The 27,304-nt window shown below is 39.5% G+C and overlaps 1 protein-coding gene across 5 annotated transcripts; it reads left to right on the forward strand.

Annotated features, from left to right (window-relative positions):
- Positions 1 to 9,840: 9,840 nt before the first annotated feature.
- LOC103812625 (arylsulfatase D-like) lies at positions 9,841 to 27,072 on the forward strand. 5 transcript variants are annotated; one of them, XM_050975153.1, is made up of 11 exons: positions 9,841 to 9,972; positions 12,789 to 12,858; positions 13,782 to 13,922; positions 15,389 to 15,510; positions 16,354 to 16,476; positions 17,314 to 17,737; positions 18,590 to 18,726; positions 19,794 to 19,928; positions 21,327 to 21,489; positions 22,290 to 22,411; positions 24,745 to 26,134. In XM_050975153.1, exons 2-11 carry the CDS (start codon positions 12,824 to 12,826, stop codon positions 24,750 to 24,752), a joined length of 1,410 nt encoding a protein of 469 aa, XP_050831110.1. In that variant the 5' UTR covers positions 9,841 to 9,972; positions 12,789 to 12,823; the 3' UTR covers positions 24,753 to 26,134. The 5 variants fall into 5 exon arrangements, with proteins under 5 accessions (XP_050831110.1, XP_030090911.2, XP_030090913.2 ...); XM_030235051.2 differs by lacking the exon at positions 24,745 to 26,134 and adding an exon at positions 26,161 to 27,072 and having other exon boundaries at positions 9,844 to 9,972; XM_030235053.2 differs by lacking the exon at positions 24,745 to 26,134 and adding an exon at positions 26,161 to 27,072 and having other exon boundaries at positions 9,845 to 9,972; positions 17,548 to 17,737.
- The last annotated feature ends 232 nt before the right edge of the window (positions 27,073 to 27,304 follow it).

Consider the following 27,304-nt stretch of genomic DNA (forward strand, 5'->3'; position numbering starts at 1 on the left):
TTTGTTTTACCTCACTGTTTTTAATTATTCTTTAACTTCTGTGCTAGGACCAATTTATCTTATTCATCTTAATTGGTAAACATTTGGTTTATTTTGGTTTTATTTCCTCTCCTGCTTCCCACAATGCAGTCACCAGGAAAGCTGCAGGTAAACAAAGTCCTGCATCTTAAAAGCAAAATTTTTATTTTATGCTGTGGCCTCAAGCATTTCACATGTTATAATTCAACCAGATGCTCCTTCAGTGCTATTGATGAGAAAGGTGCACAGTCTTACTGTGAAAAATTCAAGACATTCACTAAATCCATTTCACTAAATCCATCACTAAATCATTTTCACATGTTCTGATAGCTGCTACTTCCTCTATTGTTAGAAATATCTGGGTTTTTTCCTCATTTGAGTGTATTCTGTTTAACTGGTTCGTTCTTGGAGAGATTTAAAGGTCTTTTAATAATCAAAATGAAGTGTTTTCTTTAGCTGAAATTACTGTAACCAGACTGGAATTTTTCAATTTTCTCAGTCATTTTCCAGGACATCACTTCCATTCTCAAACTGGTTTATTATGTGGGGTTTTATGTCCTCTCAGTTCTTCAACACCTTTAGGAATGTACAGGTGTAATATCTGTGAATATGAGCAAACCAGCTTTTCTTGTGCTGAAATAATTCATAGCACTGTAGGATCTGTATATCCATTAGGACCAGGGGACCCTGGAAAACATCTGAGCTGGGATTTGTCCTGGACACTGGTGCCAGCACATGAAAGCACAGTGATCATCCCCTGCTGATCTCCAGAGTGCCATGGGATCAACTACCATTCAGGGCAGAAAGGACATTTCACTTGGAGTGATGTCAGGGAATAATAAAAGCTGCCTTGACAGTAACATACTTGGAAAAACTCTGACTAGCAAATATTAATTAGCTTGCTTATATACTTTCTCATATTTCTTTTTCTGTTTCCTCCAAGACTCATGGGCTACTATTAAATTGCAAATAATTTGGTAAGACTGGCTTTTTCTTCTTAGTCACAACACAGTTTTCATCTCATTGATCTATGTTGGTCATAGCCAAAGATGATGTTGATAATGTTCAACGGGATTTCAAGAGAGTCTTACAAAACTCCTAAGATCTAAATTTGGATACTGAAAATGTTTTCAAACACAGTAGAAAGCAATATTTGAGCATGAAAATCAAGCTGTTAAAAACATAATTATCTCCTTTCATTTGAAAATTGGACATAAAATATTTGTCTGTTTTACTAAAAGGAGATCTGTGAAGAACAAGAAAAAAAAAAGAAATCATTCTATAAGTAGTATTGTAGTATTTGATCTTTTATGGTTTGCTTGTTTGTTTGTTTGTTTTTACATAAGAATAAGAGCAATATTTTTAAGCTGGTTTTGAACTCTCCTGGACACACACTGGTCAAGTGCTTCAGCTTGACTTCAGGACTTAATCATCCAAAAGATCACAGTTTTCAGTATTTCAGGCTAAGGCTCTGTGGACACCATGATAGAATATTCTGATAATTTGTCAGGCTTAATTAATAGTTTTGTCCCCAGACATGCAAGCTGGTATCAGTGATGTCTACACTTGAACACCATCTCAAACAAGACTGTCTGTGCTGATAAATGGCATTGCAGGGGCAAACCAAAATATCAGTAATCAATGACAGTACCTGGAAATGTCAAAATCAGGATTATAAATTTAAAAACTCACACAGCATCTGTCAGTACCATGAAACTGAAGGGACAAAATGTTGCCTCATAATTTCCACTACATGTCATACCATCGCATGTGTTTTACAAAAAAGCATTTTTATCCTATCTAAAAGAAGCAATTAAAGTAATTGCTGTAAATTACTGGTAATATTTAAAGAAAAAGTTCTTACTTGTCCTTCTTTTCAGGATTTCACCTCAGTTTGCATTGCTTTGTCACTGGGGCTTCACTGTTTTGTTCTTGCACACTTAACCATCCTTCATAGTTTGTTGATAGTTTTTGTTACAAAGGAATTTACTAATCTCATCAATACTTGGGATACTTGCAAAATTCAAACATGAGCCAGTTACAGAGTTGACTTTCTAATATTAGGAAGTTCCTTTATGTCTTACTAGTCACTGCTACAATTAATGAATTATTTTTAACACAAATTTGCAAGTATTTTTTAAAATAGACATTCAGTCTATGTAAAAGAAGTTGAGAAATCAAGAAAAACTGTTGACAACCCAGAGATGATACATAAATTGATTTATTTCACCCTTTTTCATTCTTTGTCTGCAGGCCAAACTAAAGATGCTGGTAACAAAGAGTGCTTTAAAAGCATCACATTACCTTACTATGCCTCTGATTATGGTAGATGGTCAGAGACACAGGATGGAGGAACCTTTCTAGCAGGACAGGGTGAATTTCCACAGATGTGAGAGCTGGAAATGGTGTCATCAGATCTGCCCTGGACTAAAAGGGCCAAACCCAAACCCCTACTTTCTTTACTGAGTCTTCCCTTGAGTCTTGGTTTGTAGTCTAGGAATTTTCTACTGCCTGCTGAATTGCACCATTTCTACCTAGTTTTTCCAAGACCTTAAAAAAAAAATTACCTTCTTATTTCTAAAGATCTCCTTTAATATGTTCTCCCTAATGCAGGCAAGCATCCTACTCTCAGCAGTGGATCTTGAACCTCATTCCTTGCACTCTCATTTTTTTGCCCCTTTTCCCAGCTACCAATTACTTTTTTGGGCAGAAGTTTTTAGTGAAAATATTGCAGTAACTACTGTTCTATGCTGATACTATTTAAGATCCAAATGCTCCCCTTGACTTCTGTACACCACACCCACCAACGATACTGTGAATAGCATTGTAATTATCAAGGGTAAATTAGTTAGTTGTAAACTAACTAGTAAACTAGTTAGTAAGTTCTTTTTTCCCCTTCTTGCCATAGTGTTTTTTTATTAATATTTATTTTGGCCTTTGAGCAAGAATACACCAAGATTCTCTCTCCTGTTTTCTGCCTTTCTTTGAATAAAGCCCTTATTCAGTGTATTAAAGCATAACACATTTATACCCTATTCTTAAACTAGTATAAGCACACACAGACAGGAAAAAGAGGGGTCCAGTACCCCCATGGGACTGAGAAGATACATGGCAAGCCACCTGTGCAACCACATGTGTATCAGTGCTGGCCCAGGAGAGAGCTCACAAAGAGAGGAGCTACAATAACATCAGAGGGAATTAGCCAGGCTGCCAGGACTGGTGTGTGCACATCAATGTGACAATGCAATGATGGATTTTCTTTGATCCTGGGGGAGCTGGTTGGCTCATTCTGCATTAGGCTGGGCTCTTCCATCCACAGGGTGGTTCTCCACAGGGTGTGCTGTGGCTGACAGTCTCACTGCCTGAGATTTAAGAGCCTTCCCTCAGTTGCTGCTCAAGCTCTTGTTTGCCTGGGCATTTACAGCAGCTGGATGTCCAGCATCTGCTTTAGAGCAATTCTTCCTTACTCAACACGTGTTCCCAGGGGAAGGCAGGGAAGCCCTCCCCTGCAGCAGACAGGATGAAATAAATGCCTTTGCCCACTTTTTTAAATGAGACTGACATCTGCCAATTATTCTGATACAATGATATTGTGATTTTGATAATCCCTCCTTGGAAGCAAAGTTCAGAAAGCCTGAGGTGAAGAGGGAAGTGACAACAAAGCTCCTGCAGTGAGTGAGCATGGAGTAAGTAAAAGACTGGGGTGTTGTTTGAATTTTGGGATGTTTGGGTTTCTTTTTTTTCCCTCTTTCTCTTTTTGGTTGGGTTGTTTTGTTCAGTTAAAAAAATCCCAAACCAAAAAATACCTCCTCCCCCCAAAACCCCCACCCTTGCCTTTGTTTTTGGAGACAACTTCTTTTTTTTCCTTCTTTCAACAGAGCTGAGTCATCTTTGGCAAAAGGGGAATTTGCCATCAATTGTTGCCGAGCCCAGGGACACTGGGGCTCGGGGTGGGAGTGGCCACCAAAGCTTTCCAAGGCAAATTCCATTGCACTTCCCGTGGGACAGTGCTGGGAAGCTGAGCTGTAACAGTGAACTCTGCCCTGCAGAGCTGTGCTCTTTTTGGAGGCGGCGCCCAGCCTCCTAGTGCCATCCTCCTCTGCCCAGCTCTCAGCCTCCACCTGCCGGTGGAGCTGGTCCAGCAGATCGGAAAAAGTGAAAAAAGCCTGTGATCAGAGTTACAGCAGTGTGTGACAGGGAGAATCAGCAGAGTACTATAATTAACAAGCTGTGCTTCCCTTTCCTTCTGTTTCAAACCCAACTCCAGTTTTTGAGGTTATTATTATTATTACTATTATTATTAATGATAATGATAATAATAATATCAATATTATTATTATTTCATAGGGATAGACACAAAGCATGATTTACCTCCAGTTTGCTTCCCTGTGTTCTTCAGTCTTCCTCTAGCAGCCATGCCCCGAGCTGCTGCTCTTTTAATCTCATTCCTCTGCCCTCTTTCTTTCTCTGATTTTCCAGCTGCACATTGCTCTTGTCCTGGCTGGAGGAAAGTTCTGTGTGCCTGGGTGAGTACTCTGAAGCCAAAAGGCACAGTTAGATAATTTGGATCAGGGACTGCTAATCATAATGTGGAAATGCTCAAGGCAATTTGCAGCCTAGGGCCAGACCATCCCTTACTGCTGTTGCTCTGAAGGCAGGGTGCTGCCATAATGAATTAAAAAAATTGGGTAACTTGCCATGAGAATATTACTAACTGAAAATGCACAAAGCTAAGTGGTAATATAATCAGTACAAGAGAGCAAGGCTTGATATTTTCCAGGCCACTAAAAACTGTATGCCCCCTAGCCAGCACTATTGAAGCTGGTTCCCTGAGAGTGCAGAATGGAAAGGGGGGGGGGGGGGGGGGGAAGAGAGAGGCTACTGATGATCTCCTGCTTTTGGCATTCTTGCAAGGGCATCCCTGGTATTTTGGTTGATGAGCAGCACCTGTTTCTGGCTCACCAGCTGCAAGCACTGAGAAACTGGCTGTGCTCACACCAGCCGGGAGGTTTTAATTTCTTCCCTCTGTCTTTCCCCATTTGTTACCTCTCCTCTTCTGAACATCTGTATTCCTAGAAGTTATGGAAAAAAAAGGGTCAACAGGGTGGAACAGTATGTGGCATATGGTATGCTGAATGTGATTCCTTCAGAGCCATAATGTAATATGAAATTAACATTTGTACTTAACATTTTAATATACTGTTTACTGAGATGAAGCTGTTCTGTATGCTTTTGTATAACGTGGAAAGCAAGCATCTATTTTCAGCCAACAGCTAAGCAGAGAGAGGGTCTGAGAGAGACTTTTGTGCATCACCAATAAATATTTCTATATATGTAATAATTGTAATTCTCTTTTTAAATATTTAAATAAATGTTAAAGAATTCGGAGCTTTGCTCTGGTTTTTCAGCAGTGTGCAAATTATTTCTTCCACCATCTGAAGTCAGACAAAGAAAACTAGAAGGTAAATTCTTTTCCTGTGTGTAAATACAGTCTCTTAGCTTAATTAACAAGGATTTATTCCTATTTTTTCTGCTGGAGTTGGATCTCTCTTAGCATGTTTAAGACTGAGACATTTCTTTCACTCTGGTGGATTCCCAGTGAGTGGTGGCAGTGCCAGGCTTTTGGGGATGATGGTGAAACGTGGGATATGCCTGGCTTCAATAAATATTCTGCTAACGAGGAGATATTTTTAAAGTGGAGGTTTGTATTTTTTTATTCTCTGTAACTTTATCTTTTTTATTTTCCCTTCAATTCAACACATCAAGAATGATTAATTCTAATCAAGGAATACATTCAACAAGTGAAATAGAGGATGGGGGAGCTACCCAATGCTAAGCAGCTGTTGGGGAAGAAGGGACAAAATTTCTAGCAGTTCCAGGCTTGAAGCTTGCTTTCTGTAAAGCAAAGCTGAAAAAAAAGCCCAAACCAGAGCTTAGACAAGGCTGCTGGCTAGAGAAAGTTCTCACCAATCCACATTGAATTAGGTCCACCTGTTTCAGCCCTGCAATAAACTCAGCAAAACTTTTTTGGCTAAATCTCTTCAAGTGACTGTTGAGGTAGCTGCAGACTTTGTGGCATTACTGGCAAGTGGAATGAATTTTGTTGGAACTTGTTTCATTCATGGTTGACAAGTTTGGAGAAAGAAATGGTAGAGCAGTCACGTGTAGTAACAGCTGCTGAAAAGAATAAGTTTTGGATGAGGTTTGCAGATAGTCAAAATTGTTTAAAGCCAGTGTGTCCACAAAAAAATTGCTGGCCAGTTTCTGCTGTTTGGGCCTCTGTGGGATTTGGTCTCGTTTTGCAGAAATGTATGGACTGGGTTACTAGAGTCCTCTGATCTCTTATGTGGAGGTACCAGATTTAATAACTGATGCTCTGCATTTCCAGTTGTACCTTTAAAATACTTTCCTGGACAGCCTGTTTCAGTGCTGTAGAACCCTTTCTCTGAATTTTTTTTTCCTAATATCCTGTCTAAACCTCCACTGGCACAACTTGAAGTCATTTCCCCTTGTGCTTTCACTTGTTATTTGGGAAAAGAGACTGACTACTCCTTCACTTCAACCTCCTTTCAGGTAGCTGCAGAGAGTAATAAGGTCTCCCATGTAAAAAGTTAGAAAAATTGATTTAATTCCTCTTTTTTCCCTGAAATCAGGCTGGGGATTGTGCCCAATCTGTTGCTTTCTATAAGCTTAATTTATTTCCAGGGTTGCATTGCTACATTGCAATTCCATTGCCACCATTCTCTTCAGGTTGGCAAGTTTCTGGCTCCTTCCTGAATGCCTTTGTTTGTACTTGGACAAATTAAAATTGTGCTGTTTGCATTGAGCCTCCTGGGTTTTTTTCCCAGGAACCCTGGACTCAAATGAATCAGTTTTCCTGATGCTTCATTTGCTTTAAGTTTTTGTTGTTCCTTTCTTTACCATCATTTAGGAAATTAAACTGCATTAAAAACTATGTCATTATTTCCCTCCACCCTTTTTTTTGATCCTACCTTGACTGTGAGTGCCACAGAACTAAAATTCTCTTTTCCTCTGTACAAGCCCTCACAGAGGTAGTCTAAGGTGTAAGGGTCTTGCACAGCTGCAGCTTCCCTGTGAAATCTTGAAGGAGCAGATTTCTTGAATAGAAGGGTGCTATAAACAGTTTATAATGCTGCCATTCTCTAGATGCACATTGAACACAGCAGTGTCAACTTGGAACATACTTATAAGGAAAGCATAAGCAGCAATTTTTACAGTTTAGTAGGGTTTCTTCAGCATCTGATTGCCTGTGCCAATGGCTTCTGATCTGTGCTCCAGATCATTGTTAATAAACCTCTGTGAGCCATTGTTAATAAGGCTCTCAGTTATTGTGTAAGTCCATATTGACTCTTGTAAACAGAAGTTACATAATAGTTGCCTGTATTTTTCTGATGTTTTGCACTTATCTGATTCATTAAGCAGATGTTGTACAATCCCTCAGTAATACTAGCTGCCAATTTTTTTTTTCTTTGAATGTTTTCATGTTATTAAGCAATGAGATCTGTTTCTTGAGTGGAAGTCTCTGGCTGTGCCTCTGTCATAATTTCCAAAAATATCATTCTAGGGAATTTTGAAAAGGTTTACAAATGCATGTATCATATGTATGTTTTATACTCTTTCTTTCCCTGTTGCTTTCAAAGTTCACTGGTGTTTAGTAACTGAACATACAGTCTTTCTCCATGGATTGCTGAAAAATAATCAGTTGGAGCTCTAAGCATGGTTATTTTATAGTGCACAATACTGCTACATAGCAACTTAGAATATGGTGCTGAAAGAGTAAGCAGTATGTTACCTGAGCTGGAATTTGTCCTTGACCCTGTCTTAATCCACAAGCAGGATCACCACAGGTATCAGCAAATATACAGCATTTAAGTCCATGAGAAAATAAAGTGCTGGGATGGGGCTGAAGACATAGGTAAAAGCAGATTTCATAATTTGCACCTTTTTTTTCTTTTAAATATGAGACAGACAGGGGTGGAGAGCATTCCTCTTGTCCCCATCTTGGAGGGAAGAATGCCTGAGTGACTCAAAGGGGCTGTCATAGAGTGCTTATTTCCAAGGTCTTTTTAGAAACCTTCCCCCTGCAACTCTACCTAAATGTATTAGTGCTCTGAAAGGACTCACTGTGCCCCTGTAATTCCCTGCTACTCCTAAGTGGTACAAGACTGGCAAATAGATTTGTTTTTTCCCCAATGTCTGAGATAGAAGTGATCTTATGGAATTTTATGTGTGTCATATCAGTATTTATGTTCACTGAGAAAGCTTGTCAAAATGAGAAGGAGCTAAATGAATGCTAGTGTTTGATTTTAGTACTTAAAAATGTGTAAAAAGTCAGAAAAGAAACAACAGTGTAAAACACACAGTGGCTCAAAAAAAAAAGTTTTTCCTGGCAGAGAATTTGTTGCCTGTTTACAGCAGGGGGTAAACAGCAGCGTTTTGTGCTCAGGTGCAATGAAAAATTGGTTAGTTGAAGAGGAGGAAATACTGCTTGGCTCAAGCTGCAGGGATAAAAATCATCTCCCTTCTGCTTTGGTGTTACTTATTTACTTTTTTTTTTTTTTAGAAAAAGTGTTTAAAATTTACTTCTGTGGAAGACAATAAGTAATCATGGCTGTTAACTCTGTATTAGGTCAGTAACCTAGTGATGAGAAACAGAATGTGAGGTCTTTGCTTCCAGATAGAGTTTTGCTAGCAGGGAAAAATGTGACATTGTGGGATTTTTTTTTTTTTTGGGTGGGGGAGGGTGGTGGGGGTGGCAGGGGTAGTGCAGTTTGTTTCAGTTTGCATTTTTAAGTCATGCCAGCAGCAGTATGGGCCCATCTTCAGTAGTGAATACATGGTGTGAAAGATGCAAATAGTAAAAGAAAAGTTTAGTCATAATTTGGATGAAAGGCAGTGAAAGTTAATACTCATATTATTGGCAGTTTTCAAAGATCTGCCATTCTCAAAGCATGATGTAATTTTTGAGAAATATAATTTTTTCAAGTCTGCACCAGAACCATCACAAGCTGTTAAGCAGTCATACAAAATAAGTATTAAAGTCAAATAGATGTGAATAACAGTAGCCAAATGTCACAACATAAAAATAACTGTGCATAGTCATAAATGCAAGGAGGTAAAAAAATAAAAAACTGTCTCCAACCCTGGTTATTCCTGCCACTAGATTATATGACTCTGATAGTTTCAGCTGCTTCATCTTTCCATCTCACCGACTCCTACTCTCTTCTCTAGAACCCAGTCTTAAATTGCTGTATTCAAGTAGCACAGAGAGGCAAAATGTCAGCAAATAAATAAGGCTACTCCAAGTAATTGCTCAAGAGCCTCTGAATTGTAAAATGTATTACAGCAGAGCTAAGATCTGAAAGAAGGGGATGGATAGTAAACACCAGAAATAAACACATCTTCAGTGCAGGTATGCCTGCCTTTCTAGTAAACGCAATGAAAACAGAAAAAACAACTTCATAGAAGAAAAGGAGGCCAAGCCAGTCCTTTTATCTCATCTGGAAGGCTGGAAAAGCTGTGTGGGAGAAACAAAACCATTTGCAGCATATTTTGTTATTATATCACCTCTTCTGAAGCACTGGAATAGAGCAGTGGCAGACTTTGTACAAATGTTCTCAGAATTAACTGGATAGGAAATGGAGAAGAGGCAGTAGCCATGCTGTGCTAGTATTTGAACAAGAAGGACTTTGTACTTTGCCTGGAATTCATGTAAAACCTGCATAGCTGTTCTCATTTGATTGCTGTTCCAGTTTACTGGCTGCTGCTGGCAGGGATCCCAGTGTGTCCATGCGGGAGAGAGGGGGAAGGGAGAACAAGAAGAGCAGGAGGCAGCTCCTGCCCACTTTCACCCCCACACCTTTTAGAGAATCAGGGCTGCTCAGCACATCCAGGAGCAAGAGGGATTTCGGAACAAGAATAACTGACAAGAGGGTTTGTTTTCCACATTGCTAAAAGGGGCTGGCCTTTTCTATTAGTCCTGATGATCATTTTATTGTGGCTTACTGGCTTACAGAGGGAATTACTGTCTGATGTGTTATTGGATTTCTGTAAGAGATTGCTGATTTTTAGAGGCTGCTGTTAGATTTATAAATCATGTTGGGTTTTCTCATTTAATAGCTAAGGAAACTGGACAAGCCCTAGGGCCCAGCAGTGGGTTCATCACATCCTAGTGCTGTCAGTGAGAACTTTGCTTTCAGAAGGAATCAAGCCCTAACAGAGAAATGTGAATATGCATATTTAAATTGCGGTTGTTTTTTTAGTATGTGTGGTCATTCTTGTAGTCCTTCAGTAAGAGAAGTGCTCCTAAAATGTCTTACAGTAAATCAGATGGTGCCACATCCAATGGTCCTTAGATCTTTTCAATACCACTAGCACTCAGTTCAAATTTCTGGTTTTTCTGAGGTACTCTACATAAGTTTCTGTCTACACTGATGTGCCTGCTGTGACCAGCTGGCTGTGATGCAAGAACCTGTGGGGAGAAAGCAGGAGACAGCAGAGCTGTTGTGAGAGCTTGGAAAGCTGAACAACACCCTTAGTGAAGTCAGGGGATTTCTTAGATGTTCAGGTCTGTCTGGTTCTTTTGCTCCACTACAGCTCACAGGGGCTGATCCTCAGCTACTTGGTGTAGACTGAGGTGTTTCACTGTAATAATTTTGGCTTAATCCTGTACCACAAGCTCCTTAAATATAATGCTGCCTGACAGTGAGTGGGAAGGCAGAGCTCTGCCTGTTGTTAATGCACCATGAAGGTGTTGCTATTGTAGGTGATGACCAGAGCCATCAGTCATCCTTTGTTGTCACAGATTAATGGCTTCAGGCACTTGCCTCATCATTGCCCCAGCTCCCTGGGGCCTGGGGGAGCTGCCTGCAGGCTGTGACAGTGAAACACCACCTCACTGCCATCACAAAAAGATTTGAGATCCTAGGAGCAAGTCCTGTTCTTCATGTTGATACAGCCTACTTTTTTGATAGTGGGGTCCTGGCACCTGCATTCACAGTAAAGTCTTGCTTCAAGCAGCCACTGCACTGAGTCAGAGAAGCTTTGCTGCCTGCCCATCAATCTCTGACCCATGCTCTGGGCAGGGAGGATGAGCTTTCAGTTCTGCCTTGTGGGATTCTGCCAACAGCAAAGGGAAACAACAACACTGTAGAAAATTCCATACCTAACAGCGATCAAGTTTTTTGGGTATTTTGTTGCTTTGTTGTTGTTCGTGTGGGTTTTGTTGTTTGATTGAGGGGCTTCTTTTTGTTTGGCTGGGGGATTTGTTTATTTGTTTTTGTGGTAGTGGGTTTTGGCATTTTTTCAGGTTTGTTATTTCTTTTATTGTCTCAGCCACAGCCAAAGAAGAATCTAGATGTTGCTTGGAAAAATCATCAAGGCACCCCAAGTTCTGACTCTTTTATTACTGTTTTTCTGGTCAGAATAACAATATCTGCTTTTTTTTTGTTGTTGTTGTTGTTGTTGTATGGCTCATCCTCTGAACTGGATAAGGCAGGATTTACTCTGCTCTGGCCAGTTTAGTATTCCTCAGACATTCCAGGTGAACTCTTGTGTACTAAAAAGCAGAAAAAAAGCTCTCAGAAAATGCTGTATTTTTATTTTTGGAGGAAAAAACCCAAGTCTTTCATTAGTCAAGATAGAACTTTTCAGTTCTCTGCATTTAGAAGTGACTCTGTGTTTACAAATGTGTCTTGAGTTGATATAGAAAGTAAATGTACTTATTACTTTCAATCTGTTCCTTGGTACAGCCAACAACATTTTTGTTCTTGAGCTGTTTTGAAATAGCAAGAAGTGTGGAAAAGCAGGGATATTGCATGGGTGGGATAGTTCAAATTTTTTTCTCTCTTCTCAGTGATGGAATGAATGGCATCTCTAATTTAGCTCAATGTACACCACAAAGCTGAGCACATGCCAGTCTCCACTGGAGCAGTTTACCATGCACTTCTGCTGGGCTCTTTGCACAATTCCAGGGTCACATTATCTGTAGATCACTTAGGTTGTTCACAAGGAAAAGAAGTACTTTCCCAAGCCATTCTTTTTTCCAAAGTGACTCTATTTCAGTAAGCAGAGAAAATCACTTCCACTCATAAAATCTGCTTTGCCAGACAAAAATAAATATTTAACAAATAGATTATTTCTAGATTTTTAAAGTCCAGGTTAACTTCATAGAGTTGGCAGGTAGAAAAACTGGCTTGTAAAATTTACAAATGGCATTAAGGTTTGGAGTCCTTTAAGGAAATAATCATAAAGGTATTTATGTTTCAAGTAACTTCTAGTTTCTAGAAGTTTTTAGTAACAATTCAGATAGAAACCCTGTCTTGAATGTACTACATAGCATCTAAACCAAAGAACAATACAGCCCCCTTCCTAAGAATGAAAGTGACAACATTAGTTTCCAGGATGGTTTTTATTTGATATATTTTTTGTAGTTTCTAAGCTCACAGTAAAGGTTAGATTCTTTTTCCTTTAGTTGATCTGAGGTTAAGAAAAACTAAGATAAGAGTTTTACCTCATTTGTAAAATGATGAAAGCATTCCTTTCAGTGAACTTCAACAGTTCTGTGCATGTATTGAGTAATAGGCACCTCTAGCACTTTGTAAAAGCCATTAACATTTTGCCTTCTTTCCAAATTCTCACAAGTCCCCCTGGAGTTAGCAGCAATTGTAAACAGACCAGACTTTACAAAACTGCATGCAAAATCAACAGAAGTCCTGGGTTTGGATTTCTTTCTTTTCCTTTTTCATCAGAATTTGTATAACTGACTACGTACCTGTTTCACAAAATGGAAAGCTATGAAGTTTACCAGGAAAAACAACGGTAAGAAAGACATTCCCTGAAGCCCTTTCCTGGACTTTAGGTGTTGTGCTCAAGGAAACATCAGCAGATAACCTTTCATTTTCCCTGCTACCACCACCCCCATAGTAGCTAATACAGGTTTGGCTCTGTTGGTATTCCAAAACCTATTAGCCAACTTTTAATAAGACATGGAGGTTTAGGAGTAAGTAGTGTATGGTATAGTACACTCACTACATATTGATCATATTGTAGTATCTACTAATGAACTAATGTAGTGTCTCTAATGAACTAGCAGTCAGATGATGTGCTCTAGCACACGCATTTTACTTCAGGTGAGCATCTGTAAGCTTCCAATGGCAAACACTTTGAGCAACTAAAATGTGCAGAGATATTCTTAGGGTCTCCTAGAAGATAATCAAGTTTAAGCCTGTTGCTGCACCTTGATTTTGCAGCTGGCCCCAGGGCTTAAGGAGCACTTTCCAGACACTGTGTGTAGCAGGGGGTGCAGTAAATGCCACAATCAAATGCCATAATGACCAGTCCAATCACCTTTGTGCTCCTGTCCCACTCATTCCAGGAGCCCTTGGCAGGAGAATCCTGCAGCTCCATACAGGGCGTGCCTTGGGACACTTGTAATTATCCAACCACTCATTCTGCTGAGAACATCTGCAGAGATTAGTGCAAATGTCAATAAAGAAATTCAGGCACAAAATTCCTGTGTGAAATAATAAAAGTAAGAATAATAATAACCCCAGAAAATTATACTAATATTATAAAACTCAAGGATTTCTAGGCATATGCAGGAGCTCCATCTGCTGGCATTCTTTGATTGCTGTTTATAGCTATACTGAGTCCCCATAAATCTTTAGGAATAGTAGTTTAAAGTCTATTGTAAAACTTATAACTGCTTTTTTGTAATGTTACCTCTTTACTTTTGCTTTTAGGAGATACTTAAACATTTGGCTAATTTTATGCCTGTTTCCAAGAACCTGTGTATCAAATCCTTCAAAACCTAACTTTTTACTGATACTGGCTGATGACCTTGGTATTGGAGATGTGGGTTGCTATGGCAATGATACAATAAGGTATGAAGTAAATTCTCCCTTCCTGGTGAACTTCATTTAAAAAAACCTACTGATGATACTTATTGTTGTGGTGTGGGTTCAGTTTCCATTTGTATTGTTTTCCCCGTTGGTGTTGTTCTCCCCATTTTATAATGTTCTCCCCATTTTGCATCCCTAAGCCTATGTTGATGGTTCAGCCCTGGTTTCCCCCTCTCCCTGAGTTGGTTCCCTCCTGTTCTGGGAAGGCTGCCAAGCCCTTGTCTCCACCCCCATTCCCTTAGCAACCACCCCACTTGTTACATTTTCCCCTCCTCCAGAGCCCTGTCCATCTCCTGAAACCCCACCCATCCTTCCAGAAACTTCCCCCTTTTCCCGAGGGTGATTGGGCAAGAGCTCTGAGCCCCTCCCTGACTCATGCACCATTAGTTCTTGTCCATGTCAGTTATATTCAATTCCCCTCCTCAGTTTTCCCCCATTGGTTCTTGTACTGTATCAATACCTATGTTCCACCCCCTTTATATACTGCTGTTATTCGTTGCTCTTCGCCTTTTCTAGCCTGGATCCCCTGGAGAGAATAAAATCTCTGGATTGCACCAGCCGAGTCTAGGTCCTCTTTTCTCTTAAGCTTCTCCACTTTTGCTGCTTCTCTCAACATTGCTGCCCTGTCGAAGGCGCTGCCTGACGCCCCGGCACATTAAGGCAGTGCCCCCAGCTGCTAGCTGCTGCTGTGCTCCCAGCTAGCCGGCGCCGCCTCCCCCCCGCTCTCAGGGGAGTAGAGTGCACTCAATGCAGCAGCGCGGCAACTTATCATTAAAATTCATTATTAATTTATTCATTTATCTAGATACATTTCTTTTCAAACTATGGACAAAATGCATGTTCTACAGTAATTCCTGCTGGAGTCATAATTATACAGGCATGCTTGAGAAACTTTCTAGGACTTAGAACTTTGTAAATGTGTCTATGCACTGTACTTGTCAGGCATGAGTATAATACATAAATTCCCATAATTCCAGGGTGGAAATATGAAGGAATGAGATTAGAATTTATTATCAGTTAACAACTCTAGTAGACTTGTTATGAAATGACACGTCAGTCTATGCAATATATTTATCCCTAGTGCAGTTATCAATCTGTATATAGATTTATTGAGAGAATGATGTGTCCTTGTTCTAGCCTGTTATTTCCTTGGATGTTGTGTTGTGCACAGACTTTTGTTCCCTATGCTGCATGGGATTTTTTTCTCCCCCCACACCTTTTCTTTTTTTTAGTTATTAATAAAAGCACATATACCCATGAAATCCTCATTTCTAAGGAGTCAAGGTATCTCAAAAATACATATAAGACACAGAACCTTTCTAGCTGAGTTCTAGGTAAACAAATTTTTGTAAATTTGATGGTGATATGCTCAACAAAATTAGGACGAGCGGTATGCTATGAATTTCTGTGTAATATGTTTTCATCAGAGATGGGACTTTTCTCTTTAGGACCCCTAACATTGACAGCCTGGCAAAGGATGGAGTGAGACTTACTCAGCACATTGCTGCAGCAGCTGTCTGTACTCCAAGCAGAGCTGCTTTCCTGACTGGCAGATACCCCATCAGATCAGGTTGGGCCTCCCTCCAATGGTTTGCTGCAGTTAGTCTAGTCAGTGTTGGTATTAAAAATCCCCTTAAATAAACCATGTTAAGGAACAGTTAATCTTGGGATTTTGAGTCTCAGTGAAATGGGAAAAAGTTAGAGATCACTAATGATTGATTTCTATGGGAAAATCCTCATATAAAACATAGTATGTGTGGCTAAATGACACAGAAATGGGCAAAAATCCAGACACTACATAGCACCCAGAGGTAGAAAAAGAAAGAAGAAGATTGTGTGATGTTGTATGTTCAGTGGCACTAGGATTATATTTAATGTAATATTTTTAATATCCAGGAAAACGTTTTCCAGTGAAATATGTCAGGCTCTGGAATCATTCTCAGCAATTGTGTCTTAAAACAGATTTACTTCAGCCATATAAATTTATGACAGAAGACTTTAGCCACTGCATATAGCAGGAATAATCAGTGCAGCTTCTGATAAAACTTATTTGTTTTTTGGGTTTTTTTTGCTGGTTTTTTTTTCTTTTTTCTTTTTTTTTTTGGTTTACATTGTATTTTGATAGAACTTTGGTTGTAAGAAGTTGCCTAATGTCCAGATGTAGGTGTCTTCCTGTCATTTGTAGACAGTCCAGCATAGCTGAGGCATCTGCACTGGACAAGCATAGGATGACATGGAACTTGGAAAAGACATCATTTTGGAGGTCAGCAGAATATCCTAGGGCATAGGAAATGCTTATAAAAAGGCACTAGGCTTAGGCAGCTGTGTCCCATTCATTAGAAAGCACAATCTGAGAAGACTGGAAATCTGAAGTCTGGCTTGTTTTATTCCAAAGACTGTTATTCCTCTCCAGGCATGGCATCCAGCACTCAACAGCAGGTTCTCTTCTGGAATGGTGGTTCAGGGGGACTCCCACCAAATGAAACGACTTTTGCCAGAATACTCTACCAGCAAGGTTATTCTACAGCACTTGTAGGTATGAAACCAAGTTGTTGCCTTTTCATTTTTTGTTATTCTAATTAGGTTAATTCTGTAAATACATTTTTTGGTCAAAATGTTAAACTAGATTTTCTTTTATGCATAACTTTCAAAATCAGCAGGGTTTTCAGAACACTTTCCATAAGTCCAATGTGAGTACAGCATATCTGGTAAATCCAAAATGAGGTGTATGTAATACATAAATACACACTGCAAAGGAAAGTAATTTCAAAGGAAAGTATCTTGTTTCCCCAGTACAGATTGCTTTAGGATGAACCAGCAGAGATATTTACTGATGTATTAGAGCAGAAAAATGTCATCTGCCAGTTGTCACCGAGACACCACAGTGGTCCTAATTATATCAATTTCAGCACTGTGGTCTTAATGATACAGCAAGGTTTTTAAAGCTGATTTCAGCAAGGTTTTTAAAACTGTCTCTCACAACATCCTCATAGGCAAACTCTGAAAGTGTGGGCTGGATGAGTGGACAGGGAAGTGGGTTGAGAGCTGGCTGAACAGCTGATCCCAGAGTGCTGTAATCAGTGGCACAGGGAAAAGTTGTCAACAGTGGTGTCCCTAAGCACTAAGCCCACTATTGTTTAACTTATTCATCAATAATGAAGATAATTAGGGGGCTGAAGTATCTCTCTTATGAGGAAAGGCTGAGGGAGATGGGCTGTTCAGCCTTGAGAAAAGATGGCTGGGAGGGGACCTCATCAATGTCTGTCACTGCACTACTGCTCCCTGAGTTTGTCCCCATTCCAAACCAGCTCCTCCCTTGGCTGCACCTTAACAGAGAAATACAGGATTTGAGATCTTTGCTTTTTATTTCTAGGCAAGTGGCATATGGGTGTGAACTGCAATACCCGCCATGATCACTGCCACCATCCTTTAAATCATGGTTTTGATTATTTTTATGGCATGCCTTTTACCCTTCTCAATGAGTGTCAAGGCTCAGATGACCCTGAATTGGCCAAGTCTTTGCAAGATACATATTGGTTTTACACTCAGATGATCACCCTTGCAGTATTTACTCTCGTGATTGGAAAACTTGCCAATTTATTCCCAGTAAAATGGAAAATAATCATCTGTCTGGCCATCTGTGGTCTCCTTCATTTCATCTCCTGGTTCTCCAGCTATGGTTTCACCAAGCACTGGAACTGCATCCTTATGAGAAACCATGATATCACTGAACAACCAATGAATCTACAAAAAACTACTTCGAATATGTTGAAGGAGGCAATTACATTCATTGAAAGGTAATCAGCAGAGGTGAGGAGCAGACTGGGGGGGAACAGTCAAAGGGGTCCTGGCCAAATACTGTGCCTTCTGCCAGTAGGAACAGAAAAGTGATCTCAGGGTGATGAATGTCATACAAAGTGTCATATGAAGTTAATGTTTTATAAACAGAAGAGTGATAGTGAGTTTTTTTTAGTTTTGTGGGATTTGTTTATTTTTTTCCCCAAATGTGTCCTTCATTTTTTATCCGTAATCTCAATTGGAATTGAAAAAACTGCTGTCTTTAAAAGTATTTGTGTGCTAAACCTGAGCATATCCATATTTCTGTCAGGATTTAGGGACTGTGTGTTTGTTTTTTAAAGGAAATGTGAAGTAATATAAATTCCTTCTCTAAAACTTTGAGCATAGGTAATCTCAAGTTCCCAGGATGTCCTGCCTGGCTTGATGTTGAAGCAATACAGTTTCACTGTGGGTGATATCTTCCTCTTCCATGAGGACACCTCAGGTGCTCATGATGCACATCCATGTTCAAGTTTTGGCAAGTGAGTCCTGGTCTCCTTGCTTCTAGGAATGTGTCAGTCTTTTGGCTATGACCTCTTCTAGTTGTTTAATGTTTTGCATGTCTAATTTGGAACTGGAAAAAGAAATGACCCATTACTGTTTTGGTCTTAACATAGAAAAAAAATCTCTGAGGGGTATGTTTTAATCCCCTCTGCTTCCCAAAACCTCAAAGCCAAAAAGATGTCAAAATAAAAATTGTTTAGATCTCAACAATATAAATATAAATTGAGAGACTTACTGCAATACCACTGTTATATTTTGGGTTGAGTGACAGTTTAAAGAGAAATGACTGCTGTTTTCTTTCATTTCAGAAACAAGCACAGACCATTTCTTCTCTTTGTTTCCCTTTTACATGTTCACACCCCTCTCATTACCACAGAGAAGTTTCAGGGAAGAAGCAGGCATGGCTTGTATGGAGATAATGTAGAGGAGATGGACTGGATGGTGGGTAAGTGCTGGTCTTGAAGAAAATTCTTCATTCACATGGATGTGGAAAAGGCATTAAAGGGGGGATCACCGAACTCCCTTTTGGCATATGTAAAAATCAGTGAACTCCCCTTGGTTACCTAGTTGATTTCAGAGCTTGCCATACCACAACCATACAATGCACCTTTTTTAGTTTCTTAAGATAAAAGCTTTAACTTTCCTTGTAAGGATTTGTTCATTATCTTTTTTTTTAATTACATGCTTCTACTCTGAAGTGTTAAATGCAGTCACATAACCAAATGTGTCCCTGATCATGTTGTTAATCAAAATGTATGATATTTCTCCAGCTCTGGTCTTTGAAGATGTAGAGAATCACTGCTGAATATGACATTATATGATGGTTGTTTTGTGTGCTTATGCGTTTTTATTGAGAAAAAAAAAAAAAAAGGAAAGGAAAGGAAATTGAACAAAAGTGGTGATCATTGGCTTGTGCTTTTTTCTTTTGCAGTTCAGCTTTTGCTGCTGCTTCTGTAGGTATGGAAGCTGCTCTTGGCAAATATATTTGATGCAGAAGATGATGAAGACAATTAATTGAAGAAAAATCACATTCTATATAAACATTTGATGATATCAGTACAGAAAACATTCCTTATGAAGTTAGGTTTAATTACAGTCTATGAAGTTTTTATTGCTTACATCAGGAAATTATTTTGGTTGATAGTGTGCAGCCTAGTCTCAGAGTCCTTGTTTGGTTCCTGGTGAGACACAGCAGTTTTCCGTGGTTAGTAATCAGAGCAGCACTATTATTTAAGCTTTTCAAGATGTTTGAGGCTACATAGTGAAGACAATTCTTGATGCAGAATCTACAGAACAAAGCTGACAGAGTATTTTGAGTGGCTTGAATAAAAGTATCACTCATTTATTTTCCAATTTTTTTTCCTGTTTTTAAAGACACCAGAAACAACTGTTATAAAAATTCATCAGCTTTCTCTTGGGCTCTTACTGGCAAATGGAAAGACTCAGTCTTCACTGAATGTGGACTGAAGACCTAAAAAATCTGCATCTGCTGATGTTTTGCTTTGTTTATAGGCAGGCTTCTGGATGTTATTGACAAAGAGGACTTAAAGAATACCACATTCATTTATTTTGCATCTGATCATGGAGGATTCTTAGAGGCTCATAGAGGAAATTCTCAGTTGGGTGGATGGAATGGGATATATAAAGGTAAAATTTTAGTAGTTTGCACATGCATAAGACTTCTCTTAAAAAAAAAGAGCGGTAGAAAAAATATATACAAAAATACTACATTTAATAAACTATATTAAGGGGGTTATAATCTTGGATTGTAGGGCTGAAACAAAGTCAGGGCATCTGCTCTTTATAGGACTGAGGCTTAGAGGGGCAGGACCACTTCCCTCAACCTGCTGGCAATGTTCTTCCTAATGCACACCAGGATACCCTTGCTCTTCTTGGCCCCAGGGGCACACTGCTGGCTCAGGGAGCACTTGCTCTTCACCAGGACACCCAGATCCTTCTCTGCAGAGATGCTTTCCTGCAGGTCAGCCCCAGCCTGTAATGGGGCATGAGGTTGTTCTTCCCAAGATACAGAGCCTTCATTTATCTGAGTTGAATTTCAAAAGGTTCCTCTCTACTGATAATCTGTGTCAACACTGGAAGATATAGTGATGCCTATTTTTCTTACTATAGTTCTCCAGTTTCTCACCCATCCTTTATAAGTTTCTTGTAGACTCTCCATGGCTGGTTTGCAACACAGTGACAAAAGCTCTCTGAAATCTCCTGTATGTACTTCCTCCAGATTACTAAGCCTTGAAAAGCTACTGTGACATCTTGGGCAGCTTGGCACTTACTGTATAATGAAGACTGAAAGCTGCATCCATCACAAGTTTCATATAGAAGAGTTATATGCACATTGACCTTGCTCAGCATCACAATGCACATGTGATGAGCCACACAAGCAATGTTTGATACAGCTGGGATCCACTCCCACACAGTCCTAATTGTAAAATTCGCCTTTAGTTCTTGATATGAAGATTCCATGCCAGTAACAGATGCAAAAGAGGCTCACTTGAATAGCTTACAAACTAATCTAAGGAATTCACTTCCACTAGCTGAACGTAAGTGTATTAGTAACAAGAGAGTCCAGAGGGGAATGAGAAATGTAACTGGGGAGTTCAGGATGAGAGGACAATGATGAAATCATGCCTGCTTAGAGAGAAGGCAAGAGGGGATACAATATCAATTTAGATATCAATAATAGAAAGACATTACTATTCATGTCCACATACAGCAGAAGGGGGGTTATCCCAGAGAGACAAACTGACAAAACTAAAAATACAGTTTAATTAATAAATATCTGTAAAACTCACTCTCGTTGTTGGGAACTGCATATTAAAAACAAGCAGATAAATAAGACAAACATACAAATAATGAGAAGAGCCACTGCTGAATGATGATCTACTCTTTTCCAGGATTTAGTGTGTTTTCATTAAAGGTGCATGAAATACTCTGAAAATTTTAAAACATTTTCCTATACATGCACAATAAACATCTGTTATCTTCTATTCTTTTATCTTTTTGATACTTCTCCCCCTTCTATAACAGGTGGAAAAGGAATGGGAGGCTGGGAAGGAGGAATCCGTGTCCCAGGTATAGTTAGGTGGCCAGGAGTGTTGCCTGCCGGGACAGTTATTGATGAACCTACAAGCCTTATGGACATTTATCCTACAGTAGTTCAACTGGCTGGACGGGAAGTGCCTCAGGACAGGTACAGAGGTGGCTTCATAAATCATATTGCTTCTCTTTCTTTATTCAGACAGAAGCTGACTGTGTCATGCATCCTAACAGCCACATGTTAAATTCTCTTTGTTTCTGAACCAGGATATTCTCTAGTTGTTTTTTATTCTGCACAGCTTTCCCCATCTTGTCTGCTTATGTGAAAAAGGCAAAGGAAAAAACCCCTATGTTTTATGAAGGGTCATGTAGATAACTCAGTTCTCCTATCACTGAAAAGCAATTTGGTTGATTTGGGACACTAGCATGACTGAAAAAAACAGACTTCTCTAAAGGACATGGAGAAAGTGGGGGTGGTTAAGCCATTTCAGCAAAAAGCATAGAAGTACTGGTAAATTTCTGAAAACCCAGTTACAACCCAGATTGTAACTGAATTCCTAGGCAGTTCAGTAAGTGGCTTCTTTTTTTTTTAATTATTTTTACAAAGCCTGGAGCTCACAGAGCTGTCAGTGCTTTCTGTTTCGGGTGGCAAAATTAAAACCTGTGCCTTCACTGTTGTTATCACTTCCAGGAAAATTACAGTAATGGTGTCTGATCTCCCCAGGCAGGATATGTGAACTAGCTGTAAATGCCAAAAGTTCTAGTAACTACTAATTACTGGTCTCCACACATTCATCCAATTAAAAATCTCAGGGCTCATTAGCTGAGCAGTACCTTGGTTTAGTGATGACACTTGAAATCTTAATGCTGCGCACAGAGAGTGAGTACTGCTTATGCTTCAGCTGCAGACTTTAAATTCTGAAGCTGTTTGGTGACTCTGGTGCTCTCCATCAGGGTCATGGATGGGCATACCTTGCTGCCTCTGCTGCAGGGGACCGAGCAGCACTCCAGGCACGAGTTCCTGTTCCACTACTGCGGGGTGTTCCTGCATGCAGTGCGCTGGCACCAGAAGGACAGTGAGTATAAACATCCTGTGGTGGTGTTTACAGGGGTCTCAGGATGAGGGAAGAGATGAGAATCTTGACTCCATGTTTCAGAAGTCTGATTTATTATTTTATAATATATATTAGAGTAAAAGAAATTTATATATTAAAACTATACTAAAAGAATAGAAGGAAGGATTTCAGAAAACTAGCAAGGAATGGAATGATAATAAAATCTTGTGACTGACCAAAGAGTCTGAGACAGCTGGACTGTGATTGGCCATTAATTAAAAACAACCAACATGAGACCAATCAAAGATGCACTTGTTGCATTCCACAGCAGCAGATAGTTATTGTTTATATTTCGTTTCTGAGGCCTCTCAGCTTCTCAGGAGAAAAATCCCATCAAAAGGATTTTCCTAAAATCTGTCCGTGACAACATCCCCCTCCTGCAGGCCAGAAATGATATAACATCCACTAGTTTCCAAGAGAATATAATGTAAAAATGTACAGATACACGTATATACACATATACATGTATGGAATTCATTCATTTTCTCAACCTCTCAGTTCTTCTGCAAGGCCTCACTGTTCGTTGTCCTGCCTCGCCTGAGATGAAGGGGTTTGCTTCCTAAGAAGTAGAGCTTCAAGAATCTCTTAATGTTCTTAGGGATCTCTCTTTGTTTCTCTGTAATGCACACCATTTTTTGTGAACACAGAATGTTTCTCGGCAGAGAAAGCTGTGTCTGACTGCCCCAATTCCTGGACAATATTCTAGCTGGAAGAGTCATGCCACACTTCCTTAGGGAGAGGGTAAATTCATGCTCCAATCAAATGGGCATTTGAAGAATTGCTTTTCAGGTTCTCCTGATGTTTTCCTTGCCTAAATTACATTGCTCGTTTTTCTAAACCATGTAAGTTCTACTTAAGTACCTATGCATACAACATGCAGGTCCAAGGTGGATTTTGTGGCATTTTATGTTCCTATAAAACCATGTGCACATTTAGATTTCTTATGCATGCCTTTCTACAATTTTTCCCATTGAACTGTTTATAGCAAGGGGCCTAAAAATAATACCATGTTCTGGATGCAAAACACCAGCTAATCAAATATGTAGCTCAGCTTTCAGCCGGCCAAAAATTTTTGTTTTTTGCTGTACCTGCAGTTTCTTCTGGTTGGGCTGACAGACCAGGCTGCTTTAGTTCATTTACGAGTATGTCACACTCACTTTACTTATTTATTATCATCATTATTTCATTACTTATTTATTAACATCTGTCTCTTGAGCGACCTGGATACCTAGATATCAAACCATTGTGTCTTGATGTCACCCAGGCAGGACCTATCCTTTAAGGCCTTCACTGAAGCCAGAAGAATCCTTTGTTTCTATGTTAAAGAGTCCTTTCCTTTACCTCTGCACCATAAGTCTTATTAGTGACAGTCCATTTCTTTCTGCTCATTAAACTGATGGATTGTTACGAGGTGGGTTTGAGACATGTTTGGATTGAAGCAGCAGGTTTCCTTTCCCTTGGATATATTAAATCAACACACTGCCTTAACATGCACAGGAACCCTTCAGATTCTGTCAGAACTACTTCAGTAGTAAACTGTATAACCCTCTTTGCCTCTTGGAGATGAGTGAAGCCCCCACTGCTTTTAACAGAACTGGTGTCTATCTTCTCTTTTTTTCTTTTACCCTTCTGTAACCCAGCTGTCTACTCAGCTCACCAATGCAGGTTAATTAGAATCAGCCTCTCTCTGTCCTTCTAAGTGAACTAACAAGGATTTGTCTGTCTCCCACTCTGCAACTCCAGTAATTATTTGCAGCTGTGAAAAGTGAATGTTAAGATTTAGCAGAATCGGAGCAGTTCTCCTCAGACACTCTACACTCACTACCATAGTGTATAGATTATAAAGAATTCTGCTCAATAATTTATGGAAAAGAATGACTACTTAATTCAGTTTTTCTGAACACTGATCACTAATTTCTATGTTTATCTAGGTAAGTTCATGTGTCCATCTCACATAATAAATGGTTACTTTAGTAATATCATACCAGCACTCCAACTAGAGCTAGATACTCAGAAAAAAGGGAGTGCTTGTTTAACTCCTTGTAAGAAATATCTATGCTGCCTGACCAACAGACATAAGAAGCAAATCCCATGCCCTGGGGATGGGATTAATATCACAGGGGATGCTTGCACTTCTGTCACAAAAAAACCCACTCTTTTGGTAACAAGACAGGGATACGCTTGAGGATGCAGTGGACATGCAGCAGCAAAGCAAATACTCAAACAGACCTAAGGAGTATCTGTCTGCCCTCATAAGCTGTCAGAAAGTTGAAGGATTTCATCTTTATTTCCAGGTCCATGATATTCTGAGCTGGAAAGGGTCCATAAGGATCATCAAGTCCAATCCTTGAGGAAATGACCCATCTGGGGATTGAACCTACCACCTATATTGCCTATATTGGCAATATCACCACCACCCTTATTCTTTCAGAAAAAATTCTTTATCCTTTCTTTCACAATTTCAGAAATGGATATACCTAATATTTATCTTTCATTTCCTACACCTGAACTTTTCAGAACCATTGAGACAGCATCCCTCCAAAAAAGATCAGAAGCAGGATGTGGAAACTGTGTAGTGAAAATAAAGAAATACAGTGCTGGCCAGCTAGCCAGCAACTGGATATTTTATTCTAAGATATTACTTAAACCTTAATATGTATTATTTGTTCCCCTTTGCCTTTTAAGAAGTTTTAAAATTCTATTTATTCACAAAATATTGTTCTAGGGTAATGACAATAGAGAGCCTGAAGAATAAAGCTGCAGGCACCAGACAAAAAGAACAGCTCTGGACACAAGAGAAGAAAGGAAGAAAAGTTCATTGAACCAAAAAGAAAATTCCATGTAGGGACAATGCAGTTGTCAGCTCTCTAATGTTTTGAGCACAGAAGTGACTCCAAGTGGTGAATGTCCCCTTTCTTCTTGTCTCCTTTTTCAGACATAGTGTCTAATTGCTGTCTTCTTGCTGGGAACATCATTGCCTCTGAGTTCAGTGTAGTGCTTTCTAAATGTGGGGTAAGGAATAGGAGAAAAAGGAAAAGAAAGGGAGAAGTTAAATATCCTGATGCACTACATTCAGCTGTAGTCCTAGTAATTTACCATTTTTTCACCACAAGTTACAAACCTGTGCTTATCCCATGGTCAGTACAAGAGCTTGATGAAGTACAAGCTCTAAAGCTGTGAGCTATTTGCCTTCTTCATGTTAACTTAAAAACTAGACTCCAGATTTTAAAGGCCTGCACTTACCACCCTTTTTGGAAGTGTGCTGGAACATGAGCAGAGAAATAAACTGTGGTCAATTTCTGCCTAAATGTACTTCTTCACTCAGATGTACAGGGCCAGAAGACAAACCGCCTATCAATACATACACCCAGAAACTGGGGACTATGTTCTCCATTTTCCCCCCTCCAAGAGGCATAAAAAGTTTTAAAGGGGAACAAGAAAGTGGCAGACTCCATCTGATGTACTGAAACTGTGGGGCTAACCATCCATATACTGCACATGGTATCCAGAGCCAAGGTGTACCCATGAGCCACAAAAACCACTTGAATCCCTGCCAGCTTTCACAACACCTCTTCCCTGTAGGCAACAACAGTGACATTTGTTCCCCTTGCAACAACAAAACAGATCACTTAAACATGAACCAGCCTTTCAGGGACCACCCCCAGCTCCTAATGACATTAAGCTGTTCAAATGTGCTTCTCCTGTGACAGGTGGCACCGTATGGAAAGCTCATTATGCTACTCCAGCATTTCAGCCAGAAGCCTCTGGGGCCTGTTTCAGAAGAGGAATTTGTCCATGTTTTGGGGATGGTGTAACCCATCATGACCCTCCACTGCTGTTCAATCTCTCCCAAGATCCATCTGAGGCAAATCCTCTATCAGCTGACACTGCTCCCGTGTTTGACGCTGTAGTGAGGAGAATAAGAAGAGCTGTGGAAGAGCATCGCAAGACTCTGACTCCAGTCCCACAGCAGCTGTCTCCTCACAATAATATATGGAAGCCATGGCTGCAGCCCTGCTGTGGGACATTCCCATTCTGTGGGTGTCATGAAGAAAATAACAAAGTCTAATAACAAAGTCAAAGTACAGCTAGCTTTAAAGAAATTGATAATTTTTCACATTCACATGACTACAGTCATAAAGAGATTAAAGATTAAATTATACTGGTATAACTAAAAGGGACATTAGTGATTGTTTTTTTCAAACTTCTCTCTTGTCCATGGAAATTAAGTAAGGCTGTTTAAAAAAAATTAGGGGTCATCTGTATAATCTATCCCTCAAGTGAATAATTCAGGATTAAATACCAAATAAATGAATCAAAATTTATTTTCTTACTGGTTTACAATTCAAGCAAATGATGATAGCTAAAAAAGCAATTTTTCAATAGCAATTGTCTGTATAGGAAACATATTGCTTGTTGAGAGAACTGGACTGAGCCCAAGAGGGTATCCTGTTCATGCCTTATGTTTTTAATGAAAATTAACCTTTTGCACAAAAATGAAAGGATTATGACAATGAAAAAATAATTAAATGTAGAATTGCACACTTAATTTGGAAATATGCCGAAATGCATTGGCCTCTCAGAAATAAGCACCCATTAAATTACAGCAATTTTTTACCTCATTATCTGTGCATTGATTTGTCTGTCATGTCATACAAGATTTCCCAGGCAAAACTCAACTGACAAGGATGTTTTAAAAATTAGATAGCTAAAGTTAGCATCTCAAGAGCAGTAGCAAAGTGCCTAGCCATTCTGAAAGGTTAAACCACAACAATTCTTACTGATATGTGTTCTCCATGTAGTTAGATCGTCTCACTTGTGAGAGCATTGAAAATCATCACCCCTCTGCCTTGA

The sequence above is a fragment of the Serinus canaria genome, chromosome 1 (assembly GCF_022539315.1).
Source record: "Serinus canaria isolate serCan28SL12 chromosome 1, serCan2020, whole genome shotgun sequence".
Lineage (NCBI taxonomy): Eukaryota > Metazoa > Chordata > Aves > Passeriformes > Fringillidae > Serinus > Serinus canaria.

Excerpts from the sequence above, each read along its gene's own strand:
- LOC103812625 (XM_030235051.2), top strand. The coding sequence starts at position 12,824 with ATGGAAAGCTATGAAGTTTACCAGGAAAAACAACG. Across the intron at positions 18,727-19,793 it reads GGAGATGGACTGGATGGTGG|GCAGGCTTCTGGATGTTATT; the intron begins GTAAGTGCTGGT and ends CTTTGTTTATAG. Across the intron at positions 22,412-26,160 it reads GCGCTGGCACCAGAAGGACA|GTGGCACCGTATGGAAAGCT; the intron begins GTGAGTATAAAC and ends CTCCTGTGACAG.